This window comes from Mytilus trossulus, chromosome 3 (assembly GCF_036588685.1).
Source record: "Mytilus trossulus isolate FHL-02 chromosome 3, PNRI_Mtr1.1.1.hap1, whole genome shotgun sequence".
Taxonomy (NCBI): domain Eukaryota; kingdom Metazoa; phylum Mollusca; class Bivalvia; order Mytilida; family Mytilidae; genus Mytilus; species Mytilus trossulus.
In genome coordinates, this window is record NC_086375.1 from 14,936,287 (window position 1) to 14,954,577 (window position 18,291).

The following is an 18,291-nucleotide window of genomic DNA, read 5'->3' on the forward strand; positions in this document are numbered from 1 at the left end:
TTCCATTGTAAATTGTAAATGCTAAGGCAAACATTATGGCTCGTTTCTTTTTAATGTACTCCTCTCGTTAAGGTATGAGTGTCTGGCTTTATGTATTGGATGTAGCTTTAGGCTCCAGTAAATTTATTCACTTTTTTGGCTTGAAATTTAATGTTGAAGACCACTTTGTAAAAGGCTTGTGTATCTGTTAATGGTATAATACAACACATGAGAAATATTCAATCAACAAGTTTATTTTGTTAGTACAACAGATCACAGACATTTAACAAATTATGTTTGAATCAATCTGTCCATTTACCAAATAATAACGGATATATCATGTAAACTGGAATGTACAAAATAACTATGTGATCAGATAAAATTTCTAATTAAATCAGTGAAAAAAAACTTTTATTAAATTTTGAAATTGATAGAAAATAAAGAAAGAACAGAAAAGAGAAGAGAAGCTAAAACCATGCAAGTGTTCATTCCAGTTTCTCAATTTTTGGTATCACCACTTTTTATGCAGATGTACAGTGGTTTTAATGTTGTTCAAATTCAAGCATAATTATATATTCCCACCATTAAAAATAACAATTTAAAACCATAACATCTTAGGTCTTAGTTGTTTCTATTTACAATAATGGATACACTGACAAAAAAACATCATCTCAGTAATGGTAATTTTGACATTTAAACCAGGTTTCAATATACCATTGAAAATTTATGATTTTAGTTAAATCTTTATTTAACTTGAACAAGTCATTCTTATATCAAGATTGAGAAATTTCTACTGCCTCAAATTAATTGTCATATGTTTTATTAAGCTTTGTAACCAAGCTAGATAAAACATGTAAATGAATTATGAACAATATCTTCTCAACTTGCTTGATGCAATCTTTTCAAGGGAATTAACAGCACAACAGTACAATCTATTGATCTGTATTGTTAATTTCAATGGTATTTAAAAACAAGTTGTATTTTGACATTGATGATGTATAAAATTGTCAAATGCTTTGTAATATACAGACATGAGCACACAGAACTGACAATCAGATTAAAAATATTCTGAAACATCCGATTATAAAAATTCATCATTAGCAATGCAGCACAAAAGCAAGATATGAGAAAAAGATCTAAAATAGTCAATCCTGGCATACTTGACTGTCAAAGTGTATGATTTTAGAATTGATTTTTTCAATGTTGATTTTTGTCTATTTTAAAAACTAAATCTGAAAAACATGCTTCAGACAAGAGACTAGTAAAGCAATGAAGAATTCAGCAACTGTAGCAACTATTTCGGCTGTACGAGACCTATTTAATGTAGCACTTAACAATAACAAAGAAATAATATATCTTTCAGGTTTATCAAGACCAATATACAATTTTTGATTTGTTGAATACATGTTTATCTACACAAGAAAATATCCTACAAGAGTTTGGGTTATAAGATATCTAAAGTTGTTTCCCTTTACAATTTGCAAGTCATCACACAGTTGTGTTCCTTAAATAGCATCAATATCAAAGTCGTCTTCTTCTTGTTCAACTTTCTTTTCTTCTTTCACTTCTCCAACTTTACCAGAATGAGAATACACAACCTGTAACATACAAGATTTAACATATTAACTCTTAATTTGAAATGTAATATTAACAATTAAATGCATTTTACAGTACATAATAAGGACAACAGGATTAACAATAATATTGGACAGTACAACCACCACAAACAATTGGTGCAATAAACAACTTTTCAAAATTTATTTTTCAGACTAACCAGTGCTGTTTAAAAAGATAGTCAAAGGTCTGCTTAGATTTTATTTTAAAATGTATACAGTCAAAGGTCTGCTTAGATTTTATTTTAAAATGTATACAGTCAAAGGTCTGCTTAGATTTTATTTTAAAATGTATACAGTCAAAGGTCTGCTTAGATTTTATTTTAAAATGTATACAGTCAAAGGTCTGCTTAGATTTTATTTTAAAATGTATACAGTCAAAGGTCTGCTTAGATTTTATTTTAAAATGTGTATACAATCTACATATATTGGTATCCTTTTTTTTATATTTTTGAATTTTGAATAGTAGTCACCTAATACAAGTTGGTATAAATGGTAAGGATAAGATTGTGGGGGTCCTCACATTTAGTGGCAATCCGCAGTGAATCATAACAGTAGTATTTTCAAAATTAATCAAATTATTATTTTTGCCTAACTGGATCTGATGGAGTACAAAAAATCACTTAATACTCCTAATCTTGTTTGTTTTTGCCTTTACTATTTTTTACCTCTACATTTTCATCATCCTCATCCTCTTCGTCACTATCACTTTCCTCTTCCTCTGCCTCTTTCAACCACCTGATGAATGGCTGAGACTTGTTGTGGATTTCTTCTGCTAACTTTTTGTCAACATATTTTTTAGAAACCTGAAACATTTACATTTTTCATTTAATACCGTTTGCATATATATCTTGTGTAAATCTAGAAACTGATTCCATTTTCCTATGCTATTGGTTGTAATTTCAACTCACATTGAAGGCTTAAAATCTTTCTTTGGAAAACATGTCTATCTTTTCAATATAAATTCAAATAATAATGTTAAATATTAATACAAAATAAAAAAGATGTGGTATGATTGCCAATGATAACTCTCAACAAGAGATCAAATTGACACAAAAATTATAGGTCACCGTACGGCCTTCAACAATAAGAAAATAAATGCAAAACAATATACCTTTTCACCCCAATCAATAAGGACCTTCTCATCAAGAATGTCAAAATCATACAATGTCTTCAGTATATGTGGCATCTTGGGTAACAAATCATCTTTGTGGACACCAACTAACTGTTCTAATCCTCCCAGCAGGTACTTCTGGGCTTTGTCATTCTCGTAACAAAACTGAAAAAATACACACAAATAACTATTTTAGTATTTAAATAGCAATGGATCATATTTTGTCATTTCTTGTCCTGGTTCTAATATAATCATTATATCTACCACTGAACATCATTTTTCCTTGAACAATTATTATTTAAATCAATATTAATATAGTCATAGTGTCTTCTATCCAGTACAGACTTGTTCATTTATCACATATCAAGATACTAACTCTGCATGGCTCTAACTTATATTTTGATAAGGAATGGCCTAGAGATTTGTACATGAAGGCAATATAAAAACTTTTACATATGAAAAGCATATACATTTAATGGCTTCTTTGCACTATCTAAATTTTTGTTCTGTTTTATTGTCTTAATCATTCAACGATTTTTTTCTCTCATGTTAATGTGACTAACCCAGTGATTCACTGAACCATCACTCAGCACAGTCCATGTTTAGTTTAAACATATTTATTTATAGTGGATTGTGAAACAAGTTTTACAACTTATATTAATCCCTTTCCACAGTCCATGGATATTAAAATAAAAGTTTCATTTAACAAAATTCTACAAGACTCCACTGTATATATTGAAACATTTTACATACCTTGAGAAACAAAAGTTTATACTGTTTCAGTTGAAGAATAATTTTGTTATTCAATAGAAGTTCAACAAGAACCATGGTACCCTTATCTTTAACTTCTAGTCTCTCTGCTTCACTGAAGATTTCCTTCATAGCTCCAACAACACCCTCACTGCTGTTAATTTTATTCTACAATACAAACAAATGATAATGTTTAGTTGATATTTAAATTAAAATATTTTCAATTGCTCAATATTTATGTTAGTTTGTATACATTTTCTTCCTTTTCTATCAGTACTTTGAATAAAAATAAGACTTTTTTTTCCATTTGTTAAATATGTTCCTAAATGAATACATTGCTCTCAGACGATTAATAGTACCAACCAATAACATAAATTAGTCTTATTCATCATGTTCATTGTATTCTTGTAAACTGAATTGGTTTCAGAAGGGTCAAACAAATGATTTTTCATATAAACCTCTTTAACCATTGATATGTTAAATTTATAGCCCACCCTAAAAACCTGAGAAGTGTGTTTTAGTTGTTTAAAGAGGCAAGATCAAATGGCAACTCTACTTACTAGTTACATTTGAAGGTGTATGATTAAAGCTCCAATATCTATTTTTTCAGAGTGAAACCAAATATTTCCTTTAGTGTCATGAAGTACATCACTATACGTGTATGTTATTTATACACACTCTGATAAACATTAACCTTGGTATTCTTTAGTATTTATATGTGTGTGTTTAACTCCTACCTTCACAAAATGATAAAAGATATTGAGTCTTTCCTCAATAGTTTTCTCCAGATCATCAGTAAATGCCATTTGCTTGGCAGCTTCACTGAGTTCCTCCATTCTCTGTTTGACAGCATCTTCACTAAAGTCTTCTCCCCAATCTTCATCATCCTCTTCCGCGGGATTCTGAAATAACCCAATTTTTTTTTCCATTCAAGTTATAACAGCCTATTTGCATTATAAACCCTACATGTACCCACAAAATAGTATGCAGTTATATAAATCTGTACATATATTGCTTTAATCTACATCTTTAGACTCCGGTTGATAGTCTCACAACAATTTTACCACGTCTTCTTACTTACATATGCAAGTATGTATTTTTTGTTATCTTTATATTTACATCAGAGTTGACATTTCAATCATCAGATTCATGTAGGGGAATCCAACATAAGTGTCTCATCATTTGTATAATTTGTATAATACTGTGGATTCATTTATATTCATTGCATACCAGTTTTTCTGGATTTCATAAAAACAGGGGAACCACGAATTTAAATGTTCAACAAATTACAAATATTCGTAAGAAAGAAATATATGGAGACATTGCCAAAACCACAAAATGTAATGTCCTCGAAAATGCAAGTTCTTCTTAATGAATGAAAATTGGTACCCACAAAAATACATGAATCCACAGTAGGAAGGAAGGTTATTTTTTTATTACATTAATTGACTATATATGTTTAATAAAGGTGTTTAATAAAGGTATATTTTAAACTTTTATCAGTACTTTACCAAAATTTCTTGAAATGACCTAATGTTATTATTTTAACAATCCCTTTCAAAGTTGAAACTTGTTTAGATATATGTCTATACTGCTACCAGCCTTGTTCAGTTATAATAAGGTCTTAAAGTCTTATAACAGCATTTGGAAAAGAAAGGATAGATAGTGAATGCACAAAAAGAGAAATTTCAGTTATACAGTTCATATTATTTTGGGCTGATTACATTGTCAAAAGCTTTCAATTTACCTTAATTACTGGAGCATCGATGATGCCACCACTAGCTCTTTGAGCAGCCATTTGTTCCTGAGTATTAACTTCTGGACTTGCTCTATCATCATCTTTATCCTTGTCAGATTTTTTACTCTTCTTCTTTTCTTTCTTACTTGCTTTAGTTGGAGTTGCTGCTGGATCCTATAAATAAAACATCATTTTAGCTACAGCAGTTTTTTCTTCGTATTTCAGTATATTGTTTCAAATGAGGACAAAAATATTATCCGCACATGAACATGTGGAGATTTTATCATCAGTAGGTAAAAACTTAATCAATATGTCAATGATAGAAAATGCTTGTGTGGTAGAAACATCATCCACTCATTAAAAAGGCACAATTGTAAAAAAAAATCCATTCAACACGTGAATATTTTTTAAACTATTTTTTTATTTGAAAGATTCTTTGTGATAAAAATCGGCAATATACAAGTCTCCATAAAATGAGTTGACAGTTAATTCTTTCTATCCTATTTCCTATCTTGAGGATTATTTCCATAGCAGGTGATAATTAATGTCAGAAACAAACGTGTAAACAGTTTTCCAATTGTAGTTTAACTATGTTTCAGGGATTCTTGTTGATAAAAAGGTGTGAAATTCTCTCAAAATTACATGTGTAAACAGTATGCAGTGTGAAGTCTTGCTATATCTGGAATATTTCTATGATAACGGTGTGATTTTTTTTGGTCAAACTAAACGTGCAAATAGTATTCCTGTTGTAGTGTTACTATATCTGTTACATTTATTGTAAGAAAGGTGTGATTTTTTGTCAAACTGACTGTTTTGTACTGATGGTGCTATCTAAAGATATTTTGTAATAGAATCTAATATAGGTGGTACTCTTTTTGAACCCATGATGGTGAATGAAAACACATGAGAGATTCCTTGCTTACCATATCTGGAGGATTCTTGATGATAAATGGTGTTAGTTTATGTCTCATATCAACCATTCCATTGTAACCACAGGCAATACATCTTTGACCTATTGTCTGTTTCTTCTGGGACACACTCTAGAAAGGTACAAGAAAAACACAAATATATTTAACGGTGATTGCATCATGATACAAGGTCAAAATTAGAATATGTCATATTTTCAGCCCCAACTCTTTTCCTAACAAAAAGAAAAAGATCCTGCAACAAACTAAATAAATTTATTATTTTACCATTTTGCATGTTTTTATGGGATAGCTGTAGTCTGTGTTATAATCTCTGGCTGTTAATTTCAAGTATTGAATTGGTTGATCAGAAATAACCATAATTTTACTTTTGATATTTTTCCAAACAGACTTAAATTTCTAGAGTTAAACAGACTATGACAGAGAGCGGTTTTCAGAATGAACAAAAATTTGTTACTAAAGCTGGAGTAATATTTCTCAAAGAGAGGTCAGTTGGATCATGGAATCCGCCAACTGTGACTGGATAGTATATTTCCCTAATGAATATTGATAGTTTGCATTTGTATACTTTTCAAATATAAGAAATTTCTTAGAAAACAATTTTTTGTAAGTGTTCTTAAGGATGTATTCTTCTGACTTTTCAGTCTCGTTCAGTCTCATTGAAATCTCGTTCTTGAATTATTTCCAAAACATGTGATAGAAGTGGAAAATATCAATGAATTTTAAAAATATTATAATCAAACATAAATCTGTGAAATTTTTTTGTATTTACAATGAATGGTTTTTGAGTAATCCAGTGTTCAAATTTTGGGTCCAATCAAGACAGTATTTTTAGCCAAAATTTTGAGAAAATGGGTGAGGGATACAAAAAATGATTTTACAAGAATCATGTACATAATATATCATTTTGGTCTTTTCTAGTTTCTTAGATATGTATTTTTTCAATCATTTACAACAAAAAAGTTGAAATTATATGCATTTTGTTCTTTAAATTGAGAAAAATTACAAAAATCCATAATTGACGGCAAGGTAAATTTTACACAAAAAAGCGTCAAAATATGATAAAACTTTCTTATATTAACACTTACCTATAGTTTTTGTTGTAAGTAAAAATTATTCAGATTGGTCCACTTCATCTTTATAGAAAGTATGAAAAAAAGTTTAATTGTGGAACTGTGATTTTTTTCACGATAATAGCCCAAAAATAGGTAAAAATCAATGAAAAATGGGAAAATCATAAAAATTGGGCATTTTCAAAGGGCTGTAGCAAAAAAAGAAGTGCACCACCATATGATTTGTTCTTCACCAATTATTTTGTTACAGTCTTATAAACCCAAAAATCAGGCTTAGAAAAAAAGTTTAATTCTAGAAATTTTTGGCTCCTCAGAGGTGTACATCCTTAATATTTTATTTTTCAGATTCGTTTTACATGTTTTACAGGGAGTTATTATGCATTATAAGAAATATCTACTGATACATACCAATACAGTTTCTGGATTATGACATTCTGGACACAAGACAAACTTCTTAATAAAGATATCCAATAGTTGTTGAAGTCTAGGAGAATCATGTGAGCCATTAACAATGAATCGGTCATTTTTCAAATCAACTTGAGTTTGAGCGCCAAGTTCACATCCAAAAAATTTGGTTGTATCTGAAATACAAATTTGAAACTGACATAAATAACACATTTTTAAATGGAGTTTTTAATTTAATAAATTCAAAATTCAACATCATGAATGCCAAACATTTTAAATTATTTTATGAGAAACTTATCAAGTAACTAGCAGAAAATATCTTCTCCACCAAATTCAAGTGCTTAATTATTTAATACAACGTATATTAAGATTCTCTATGAAAATAATAAAATGTAACTTTCCTATATTGACTCTTTCAGTTGTTATCATGGTTATTTTCACATCAATTTCTAAGCCGTAAAAAAAGCCAATATTTCTCCCAGTCTGCACAGAAAACTTTTTCATCTACTAGTCCGGAAACTAAATATCAAACTTTGTCCCTATATGACTATAGAAAATTTTGAAAAATTTCACCAGTCCGAATCAATATTTACTAGTCTGGGGCTTTGGACTAGTGGCTAACCATGCAGACTGCTCCCATACTTTTATCAAATGAAAATTATGTTGTACTTACATGTTGGTGGTCTTGATAAAGCCTTTGCAACTTCAGGCATGTTGACAATAACTGTTTTAATTCCATTCCCTTTCCCTTCGACCTTTAAAATAAAAAATGTACATGAATAATTTAATACACAATATATTGAACAAAAAAATAATTATCAATTATATCCTTAGACATTCAGAATTACTGACTACCAGTTCATTCAATGGTACATACATGTCTATAGAATACAAGGTTTTAACTGAGATATTTTAATTGGTTCTTTAAATTCATAAAAAACATTTTTCTGTCTGGACATTTACATCTGCAATATGCTGTTTATTCAGAAACAAACAAGACCCTTATTTATAATAATACAAAGAAAATGTGACTGAATTCTGATTATAAATATAAATACTTATATTTTCCTTCTTTTTCTGTAGAGTAATTAACATGTTTAAGGAAAATACAGTTACAACACGGATAAGTTTGATAAGAATTTTCACACTAAAAAAATGGGTTGAAACTTTTATTTTCTTTATTATCTAAATTGAAAATGGCAGGGTTTGAAATTAGCAGGCGCACTCACCAATGGCCCCTAAAATTTAGTGTTGGCAACTTAAATTTCTGCTTTTCATGTACAGGGCTATAAATGTGGGCTACAATTGCCAGTCTTATATTCAATCTCTGATTGGTCTCTGATTTTTCAAGAGGATTTTTTTTTGTTGTTGCACATATCATGCATATGGCGGAACAATCCTAATTGATAAGTTTTGGTCACAAAAAAAGCTTAGAAAAAGTTTCGTATGTCAGTGTTTCTTTACCTTGGCTATGATCCTAGGCATCTTATAACGGTAGAACGGGTCATTAATGTCGCTGTTGATGTTGATACTAGCCATAATGATATTAAATCTTTTATACTGTTTTTACCACTCCCCGTATAATATAAATGACAACAAAATCTTTGGAAATTCATAAAACTCAATAAGTGACTAATAGTCCGATTGTGTTCTTGTGGTTCAATTCTTCTCGAGTGCCACGGCAATGGCCCTGCAAAAAAGATAAGAAAAGGTCAAAAATCAATCAAAGCAGAAATGAGAGAGGTTTGATACAGGAATTAATAGTATTTCATAATCAAGCTTTTAAAATTGCCAATATTGTAACAAGACAAGTCGATATTGATTGTCTGAATATTTTAAAGTGCTTTTCTCTTTGCCTAAAAGGGCAATTGACTTATAACTCTGCCATGTCAAAGGAATGAAATTTCACACTGGCTCAGGATAATAATATAAAACCTTGATACAATAAAGAACTGTTCTTGGTAACTAACCTACAATAAAATAAAACTTACTCTTTGATATCAATAAGGTGTTTTTTAATTGAAATAATTATGAGGCAATTAGTACTAGATCAAGTCACCAAATTTGACAATTAAAGCAATTAAGCTAGCTCAAAAAGACAACCAAAGGATGTACATTTTTGACTTTGAAACATGGATCCTTGTTCAAGACACCCCAACTTATACTAGAAAAGCAATTTGTTGGTAGGAGACATGGTGTATAGCAATCCCACTCCATGAAATATTTACAAATGTACCTTTTACTTTATTCTATGTTTCCCATATGTTTATTCTATGTTTATCATAACCATATGGACACATAATTTAAGTCATGGTTGTGTTGCCAATCAAAATTGTTTGAACTTTACTTATAGTATTATAAAATAATAATTAAATTAATGGAATGTGAATCAAATTGGTGACATTTCCCATGTTACACACTCAATATTTTATAACTACCATTAGGTGAAAAACATGTTTCAAGTAAACAACTCAATTATAATATTAAAATTCCAAACATCTCAACCAGTCTGGACAGTGTTGAAAAAGTAATTAATCAAACAAAATGTTTAATAACACAATAAGGTGAGTTGGAAATAAATATTTGAAACTCTGTATTATTCCACAAGGTAAGATAATGTTTTCACAAGGTCTTGCTGTCTGCTACGTGTCAGCCAATCCCATTCCATAATCTGCCCACGTGTTACACGACTGTCCAGTATGGCGCAATATTGTGACATTTCACCAACTTTCTGTTTCAATAATATATTTAAACACATAATACACTTCAAAATTATTTAAAATAAACTTACTGTCTAGGCGCAAAAACTTCATACGACTAATGATTGCTGAGGTAATGAAAATCTGGCGTTTTGCCTGGGAACTAGCAACTCCCAAATATGTCAGCAAAAATTCCGTTAATCTGCTTCCCGTGGAATACCAGAATCTGAAAAACAAAAGAAAACAATGTAAAGTTTGTGTTGAACAATTGTGAGTATCAAAGAATAACATATTCCAAAGTTTTAGACGAAAATTTGTTCGTAGACCACAACCGACCTTCAGTGAGTTCTGGTTGCGCTGATAATGAAAATACCCGGATGACGTTGATGTAATGTGTTCGACTGGTATTTATTGTATTATCTATAGAGCTGACAACACAGTTTTACAGTTGTGGGTACCAGACATTAAGTCGAAAGAATGTGGTATGATTAAACGAAAGATTTTTTGTATCATGTAAGAGGGGGAGGGATGTACGTCACATATCAGGATGCTTTAATGCAAAACTTCTATGATACAACAATTTAGAAGTTAATTATTTTTTATATCGATTCAGGAACCGCTAGTGGGATTCTGCGTTATTAATCGTCGCTAATAAAAACCAAGGATTTGTATACCTAAAAATCCTCACTCACGGTAAAACTGAACCCTTAAAATGAATTACAAGTTTGAGTATAATTATGCTGCAGTAGCTATATATTTTTCATGCACTAAAGTATTATTTCAAAATCAACTTTGATTCTAACTTTGTATATTTTAAAGCTATGTGATTGATTTTGTTAGATTGCATCATGTTTTATCAAAATGACTATAGATGATACTGATCATGATATTCTCAACTTTTATTTTTACATTTCCTCGTCTCATGAGTTTTCGTTGTCATTTAGAATGCATTGTGACGTTTCAATTTCCGACAGAGACCGTGATATATTATATATGTCGCTGATACAGTTAAATATATAAATGAGATTTTATTCTTAATGCATACATGTACCATATTATGTGACTGATTTTGAACTATGTATTGATTTTATTTTATTGCTACAAATGAATGGCTCGGTTCTTTATTTTCATTTTTGCAAATTCTTGTCAAAGTTTTCACTATAGTTTGACTCATAACTGATGAGAAATGTTTTAAATGCTTATTGACTTGAAAGCTTACTTAAGATTTGATATTATACAAATACAGCCTTTGTATGAGGTCGATACAAGGATATATTGACCTGAAAGAAGTATATTGACTGAGGACGAAGTCCGAGGTCGATATACTTCTTTGGGTCGATATATCCTGTATTGACCTCATACAAAGGCTATATCTGTTATATTATTAATTTCCGACCATATTTGTATCAAAATCGTCATTTAGGATTATTGGAATTTTTATAGATATTACATTGTCTCCTTGACAGTAACAACATATTAGTTGTTATTTTATTTTATTTACTTTTTTTTTTTTTTTTTATATATATATCTTATGTATTTAAAGATTTTTTGTCAAATAATCGATGACAGATATCATGTGTTATAAAACGTTAAACAATATCTTGAAATTCATTACATGACGTCACAAAGTATATCGGTTTTTAGATATTCTAAAAATAACCGTGCGATATGCTTTTTGCCGGTCTATATGCTTTTTGCTATCCGCCGTTTTCTCTCTACCTTCGAAAATATAGTTTAACATGTGACTTCCTCTAAACGAATCAAATTTGTTAAAATATACGAATTATTAATATTAAAAAATATGATAGGTCACTGCTTACAAAAATTAGAATAAGTGCACATTCACTTGCAATTGAAACTGGGAGGTATAGCAAACCAAAAATTTTAGCAAGTGAAAGATACTGCAAACTTTGTAAAGATAAAGTGGAAGATGAAGTTCATTTTCTTTTACATTGTCCTCTATATAAAGACCTTCGAGAGAAGTTTGATATTTTCAAAAACCTTAATAATGATGATGATATTCAATCAACGATCTATTTACTTAATCCAGTAAATCTAGTTAACACCAGACAAATATGTAGTTATTTAAGTCAAGCTTTTGAAGCTCGTAATAATAATCTAATGTCAGTTGGTCTACCATAAGTATAATACTATGTAATACTGTGATATTATATATATAATTGGTACTTCAAATGTTTTCTTTATGTTGTATTTGCATAAATTGTCATGTTTAATGTGTTTATATCTTGGAATACGCATTGTATCATATGTGCTTTGTCCAATAAAATATTTGAATTTGAATTGCAAAATGTCTCTCAAATATTGTAAAGTTCTGTTAATTATCTAATTTAACTATATGAGTAATAATTTGATCCTTTTATGTTAACAATTACCATGCACTTCTTTATACTTTTCAGAGTAAATACCAAAATCCACTCTTAAAAAACAACCGACAAACTATCAAATTCACCGTAATGCGTTTATTGCCGACGCTGGCTAAATAGCTATTGTCTATAAAAAAAAATAGTTTTGTTTTAATTTGCCGACTTCCAATCAATTGCGATATTTTAATCAGAGCCGGTAAACTGGCATTCCATATATTTTTATATTTTGCTGGTGCCGCGGGAAAATAGCCATGCACTCAGGCCGCCTAATATTTATATTTGACTGTTGTGTCACGGTGTCTAGTTTATTTCAAATTCAAGCAAAACTCGGAGGCAGAAGAAATGTGAGATGAGATGTGATGTGATTGCCAATTGTTGTCATTAAATGACGAACATAATCAAATCAAATAAAAAAAAATATTGGTGTAAATTCCTATACAGAAAAGAGACCAGCCGACATTTACAAAATACAAATACAAATACAAAAATAAACAAACAAACAAACAAACAAAACCCAACATATTTTCTCAATGATAAGAGTATCAGATACATATTTTATATTTACATTGCGTGGAGGTGTTATTCATACAATATCATTAGTTCAAGCTATTACAATCAGCTTTAATACTATAAAAGCTCTTAACAACATTATGTTTGCTTTAAATGAATGTTCAAATCATACATATCGCTTATTCCAGCTTCACTTACAGTACTAATGTCCGACGTCGTAATGCTCCATGCTTACCATGTACTTGAGAAGCTGCAAACACCCAGAATTTCAAAGTCAGGCTTTGGTTCGTCCCGACCTAGCCTCGTTAGAACCGACGATCTCCCACACTAGAGGTGAACATGCAACCACGAGACCCACCGATTACCGTGTGTCTGTTTCTTCTGAACAATTCAAGGGTTTGGCTTGGTTTTAATTTGTTGCATGCATAATCTGGCGATTGAACTTGCATACAAATTGAACATGATTACAAGTGATATTTTTCAAAAAATACTTTATTTGTTTTCCCGGTATTTTTGGCATATAATACCCCTTGTAAGCATGATGCCTTTGTATGATTGTTTAATTCCACCGAATGCTCTTTGTATCCATCTTAATTAACAAGTCAGAATTATAATTGTAATTAGGTATCATACGGAGTTTCTGATTGACTGTATGATTTTCGAATGTGTAATGGGTTAAGCTATATATATAGCTGCTGTTGTACATACTGTCCAATAATCCTGTTTGTAAACTAAACTGTAAATAGCATAGAAGCAAACTTGTATTGCATGATAGGATGGTTTTTTTTAATCCGTGACAGGAAACAACCAATGACAAAGCCGGACCACGTACATTTATTACTTCATCTGGCCAAACAGTTATCCGTATGACAAACTCAAATGCATGACACGAAATTCTAGCACAATCTGATTTCCAGATGACTAACAATACCAATAGTACGCTTTTAAAATTATTATAAATTAACAAAAATAACCTTTAATATACTTGTATATATGCTAGAACAAAAATAAATATTTAAAGTTAAAATTCTTTGTTATATGTACTTCCTATCATAATTTCCTTGGCTGTCAGAGGGTTGCTGCTCACAAGGAAGCTATATAAAACCAAGAGTTCTAAATGGTGAAGTTGAAGTCATCTCTTCGTAAATTTTACGGACAAGTTGGTTGGCCGTTACACAGATGATCGGATGATAATCCTTACGTATATATATATATAAATAGTAACTAGTAACTATACACTCCCTTTCCCTTTTCACGAAGGTATCCCACGGAATTAGACTATTAACCGGATGTGTAATAACATGAGCAACACAACTGGTGCGACATGTGTGCATGATCTTACAAAACATTTGAATAGACTTATTAAGAAGGGATATAATTACGATACTGTTGTCAAGTCATTAAAGATTGCATATTTTGGCGTTAATATTGAGTCACTGATAAGGTTTTTGCGTTGGAACTAAACACATTTATTCTGCCTGTCCCAAGTCAGGAGCCTCTGGCCTTTGTTAGTCTTGTATTATTTTAATTTTAGTTTCTTGTGTGCAATTTGGAAATTAGTATGGCGTTCATTATCACTGAACCAGTATATATATTTGTTTAGGGGCCAGCTGAAGGACGCCTCCGTGTGCGGGAATTTCTTGCTACATTGAAGACCTGTTGGTGACCTTCTGCTGTTGTTTTTTTATTTGGTCGGGTTGTTGTCTCTTTGACACATTCCCCATTTCCATTCTCAATTTTATGATCTGCATGCTAAAACTTCCAAAGCATCCGCATGAGATCACCACCAGTACTATTATAGTACTAATATTTAGATTTAGGAAGATGTGGTATGAGTGCCAATGAGACAACAGCTCCAAGTACAATACAATACAATACAAATATGTTTATTATAGTGACATTGTGTATAACAAATTATGTACAATATTAAAATATTTCAATTAAATTACACCCGGCCCAATGGACCTATAAGTCACTTCAAATAGATACATTATTAATTCAGATTGTCATCAGGAATTTTATATACATGTTGATTATTTAAATATAAGTGTTGTCTGCGTTTTGTAAATGATTGTTCTAAGTATCGAGCTGTTTTTCGAGGATATTCTGACAAAAAATAAATTTAACTTTTAACAATTTATAAAAATTAACCATTATATATAGACAGTCAAGATATGGCCTTCAACACGGAGCTATGGCTCACACCGAACAGCAAGCTATAAAAGGATGAAATATTAATAGTGTAAAACCATTTAAACGGGAAAAATAACGGTCTAATCTATAATTTTTTTTATAGAAATCTAAAAAAAAAATATTTGCCTGTTTGTCTTTTTCTTTCTTCGCCATGACGTTTACAGATTATTTTCGATATAGATATTACATCGAATTCGCTGGATACATTTGGCCAGTCATAAAAATAATTAACAGGGTGTTTAGTTTTATGTTAAAATGAGACTACAAACAAGCAATGCAAAAAGAAAAGAACAACAACAACAAAAAGAAGCAAATTAAAAAAGGACATATATATAGAAAAATTTTCACTGAGGAAAGCATACGATCTTGAGCAATGTATAAATGAATAAGTGTCGAAATCATGTTGGACCATAACTTTGAGTGTCTATAACGGTACAACAATACATTTCAGAAGTTTACAGCTAATTTCATTGAGTGTGTAGCTACAGTGAATAAGTTTGGTTAGCATGCTTGTTAGCTGAACCGTGAAGTCATTGTTAGGTTAGGTATACAACCCTCCCGGCTTTCGGAGTAGTCTAGTCCTACATACAGATAGGTTGGTTATCTGTCTCTGTCGAACTCGGTAGTCTTCTCTTAAAGGTACTGAGTTTACTGTGACCTAAAGATATTACTTTTACCTATATATATATATATATACACTCAATGAAATGGGCTGTTAAATGTTATTACAGATATAGACAATAATCAAATATATTTCCACAGTAGTATGTCTTGTGTTGATAGCCGCTTGTTGAAGGCCGTACGGTGGCCAATAGTTGACAATTTCTGTGTCATTTTGGTCTTTTGTTTTGGAGAGTTGTCTCATTGGCAATTATAACACATTTTTTCTTTTTTATATTAAAGTTTATATACAAAGGATAAATACGTGAACATGGCAAGTTGAATTAATCTATAATATATAAGTTCATGAGCTCTAAAACCAAACACGGAATTTTATATTTTTCTGCAATTAAGGCAAAAATTCACACAAGGACAGAATTTGTGTAACAACATTTTATGTATGGCGACGAAAGCGCTGACTTGATATTCAGTACATGATACATATGTGCTTTCATTTAAAATTCTTCTTTTAAATTGTACAATTTTGTTCATACCTCGCAGCAACAGCACGATCACTAACTATACTTGATGCCAAAAAATGTAAAAGAGCTGTTAACACTTGCATTATGCACCAATGTGTACCATCCGGGGACAGTTCCGGCTGGGTTCGTGATGCTTTTAGATCTCTATGAAGTGTTCTTGTGAGTGCTATGTGCTATACAATTGAATCAGAAAATATAAATTAGACCTATTTTTTTGTTCGAAAGATCCGTACGGTTTTTAATTTTTTTCTGACTTAATTTATGGATAACAAGTCAATAGAAAAAAAGGATTATTTCTTAATTATTGGCATACCTTAGTAAAAGTGAATACACATAAAATAATAAATAAATCAAGTCCAGAATTCCTACATAATTTAGTAAATATTAAAGAAAATTCATATAACTTCAGGTACAAAGGCATAGCAGATATACCACGGCCAAAAACAACAAGGTATGGTAAGAAAAACTTTAGTTATGAGGCAGCAAAACTCTGGAACTCCTTGCCAAATGAGGCAAGGAGCTTATCAACTTTTGGCCAGTTCAAAAATTTTATCTCCACCTGGTGTTTTTCAGAAAAATGTACATGCAGTTCTTGTAAATAATGTACTTACTTGCTGCCCCATAACTTGATCTCGAAGCCTGCTGTTTGTTTGGTTTTTTTTTTTTTTTTTTAATGTTTTATTTTTTTTTGCAGTTATTTTTATTTTTTATTTAGCCATTTATTTCTTTTGCTTATGCATTACCTTTGCTATAGCTGCATGCAGTCTTTTGTTTGTGCTTAAAGTGTTTAAGTTTGCATGTGCTACTGTTATATAAATACTATGTGCTACTGTATATGTGCTGATATTAGACATTTGTTTTAATCTATCTTGCTTAGCTTTTATTCTGCATGTGCTATCTATGTATTAATATATATATGTGCTGTCTGTTTGCATGTTTGTGTTGTATGTGTGTCTGATGTTATTACATGTATGTTTTGTTTATTAATATCAGTCGGTTAAAGAGCTCTTAAGAGCTCATGTTCATTGTTATTATGTATATATATGCAACCCGACTTTAAATAAAGATTACTTTACTTTACTTTTACTTTATTTAAACAATGGCTAGTTAATTCGGTTTTGGACAATCACAAAAATCATAGACGACCCTCGAAGACATACAATTCTAGTAATGTATTACTTTTTACAATTATAACTGTAAACATGTTGCAAGGATGTGTATTTACTATACAAATCATTGGTCTTTTCAAGTTTCGATCGAGGATTTTACAATAAATGTTCAACGGCTTTAATTACTACGTTAAATCTTACTGTATTTTTTCTTCCAATAACGTCAATTAAGATCTTTTACTTATTTCGTATTCTTGGGACTGAACATTCTACGATGTTTATAAATATAACCAGAGAAATGTGATTCTAGTCCTGAGTGATTTTTTGATAAATTTCAGAATAAAATCTGTCTTTTATCAAAACCAGTTATTCATGAAAACGGCCATGTTACTTGTGTGGGGAGTGATGTTGTACACATAAACACTTTATTTTGTTGTTATAGCTCTTCTAAAATTTAAATACACAGACAGACATTATAAATTTAAGCTTTACTAAAACACCACTGCACATGGCCGTAAACATTGGTGCCGACGTTGATTTGCAACTTAGAATACCCACCAACTGTCAAGTCTGACAGGAAAGTCCAGCTCAACGAGATGTATAGATTTTGTAATTTTTAATAGTAATACATATCTGAAAATTTTAAGGTAATTAAC

General features: G+C 30.6%; 2 protein-coding genes across 3 annotated transcripts in view; one reads left to right on the plus strand and one right to left on the minus strand.

The window, feature by feature from the left end:
• Window positions 1-217: 217 nt before the first annotated feature.
• On the minus strand, window positions 218-10,778 carry LOC134710226 (eukaryotic translation initiation factor 5-like). The gene is made up of 12 exons (XM_063570479.1): window positions 10,634-10,778; window positions 10,390-10,523; window positions 9,063-9,288; window positions 8,272-8,353; window positions 7,602-7,774; window positions 6,118-6,234; window positions 5,204-5,368; window positions 4,194-4,358; window positions 3,460-3,624; window positions 2,707-2,871; window positions 2,261-2,398; window positions 218-1,577 (listed from the first exon to the last, which is right to left on the minus strand). The coding sequence occupies exons 3-12, from the start codon at window positions 9,135-9,137 to the stop codon at window positions 1,485-1,487; spliced, it is 1,338 nt and encodes a 445-aa protein (XP_063426549.1). The 5' UTR covers window positions 9,138-9,288; window positions 10,390-10,523; window positions 10,634-10,778; the 3' UTR covers window positions 218-1,484.
• A 7,216-nt stretch (window positions 10,779-17,994) lies between these two features.
• The window catches only part of LOC134710227 (kinesin light chain-like), a 38,170-nt gene continuing 37,873 nt past the window's right edge, over window positions 17,995-18,291 (plus strand). For both annotated transcript variants that reach the window (XM_063570485.1, XM_063570489.1), the window contains exon 1: window positions 17,995-18,282. The gene's annotated coding sequence lies outside the window, so the exon portion shown is untranslated. The remainder of the gene's footprint in view (window positions 18,283-18,291) is intronic.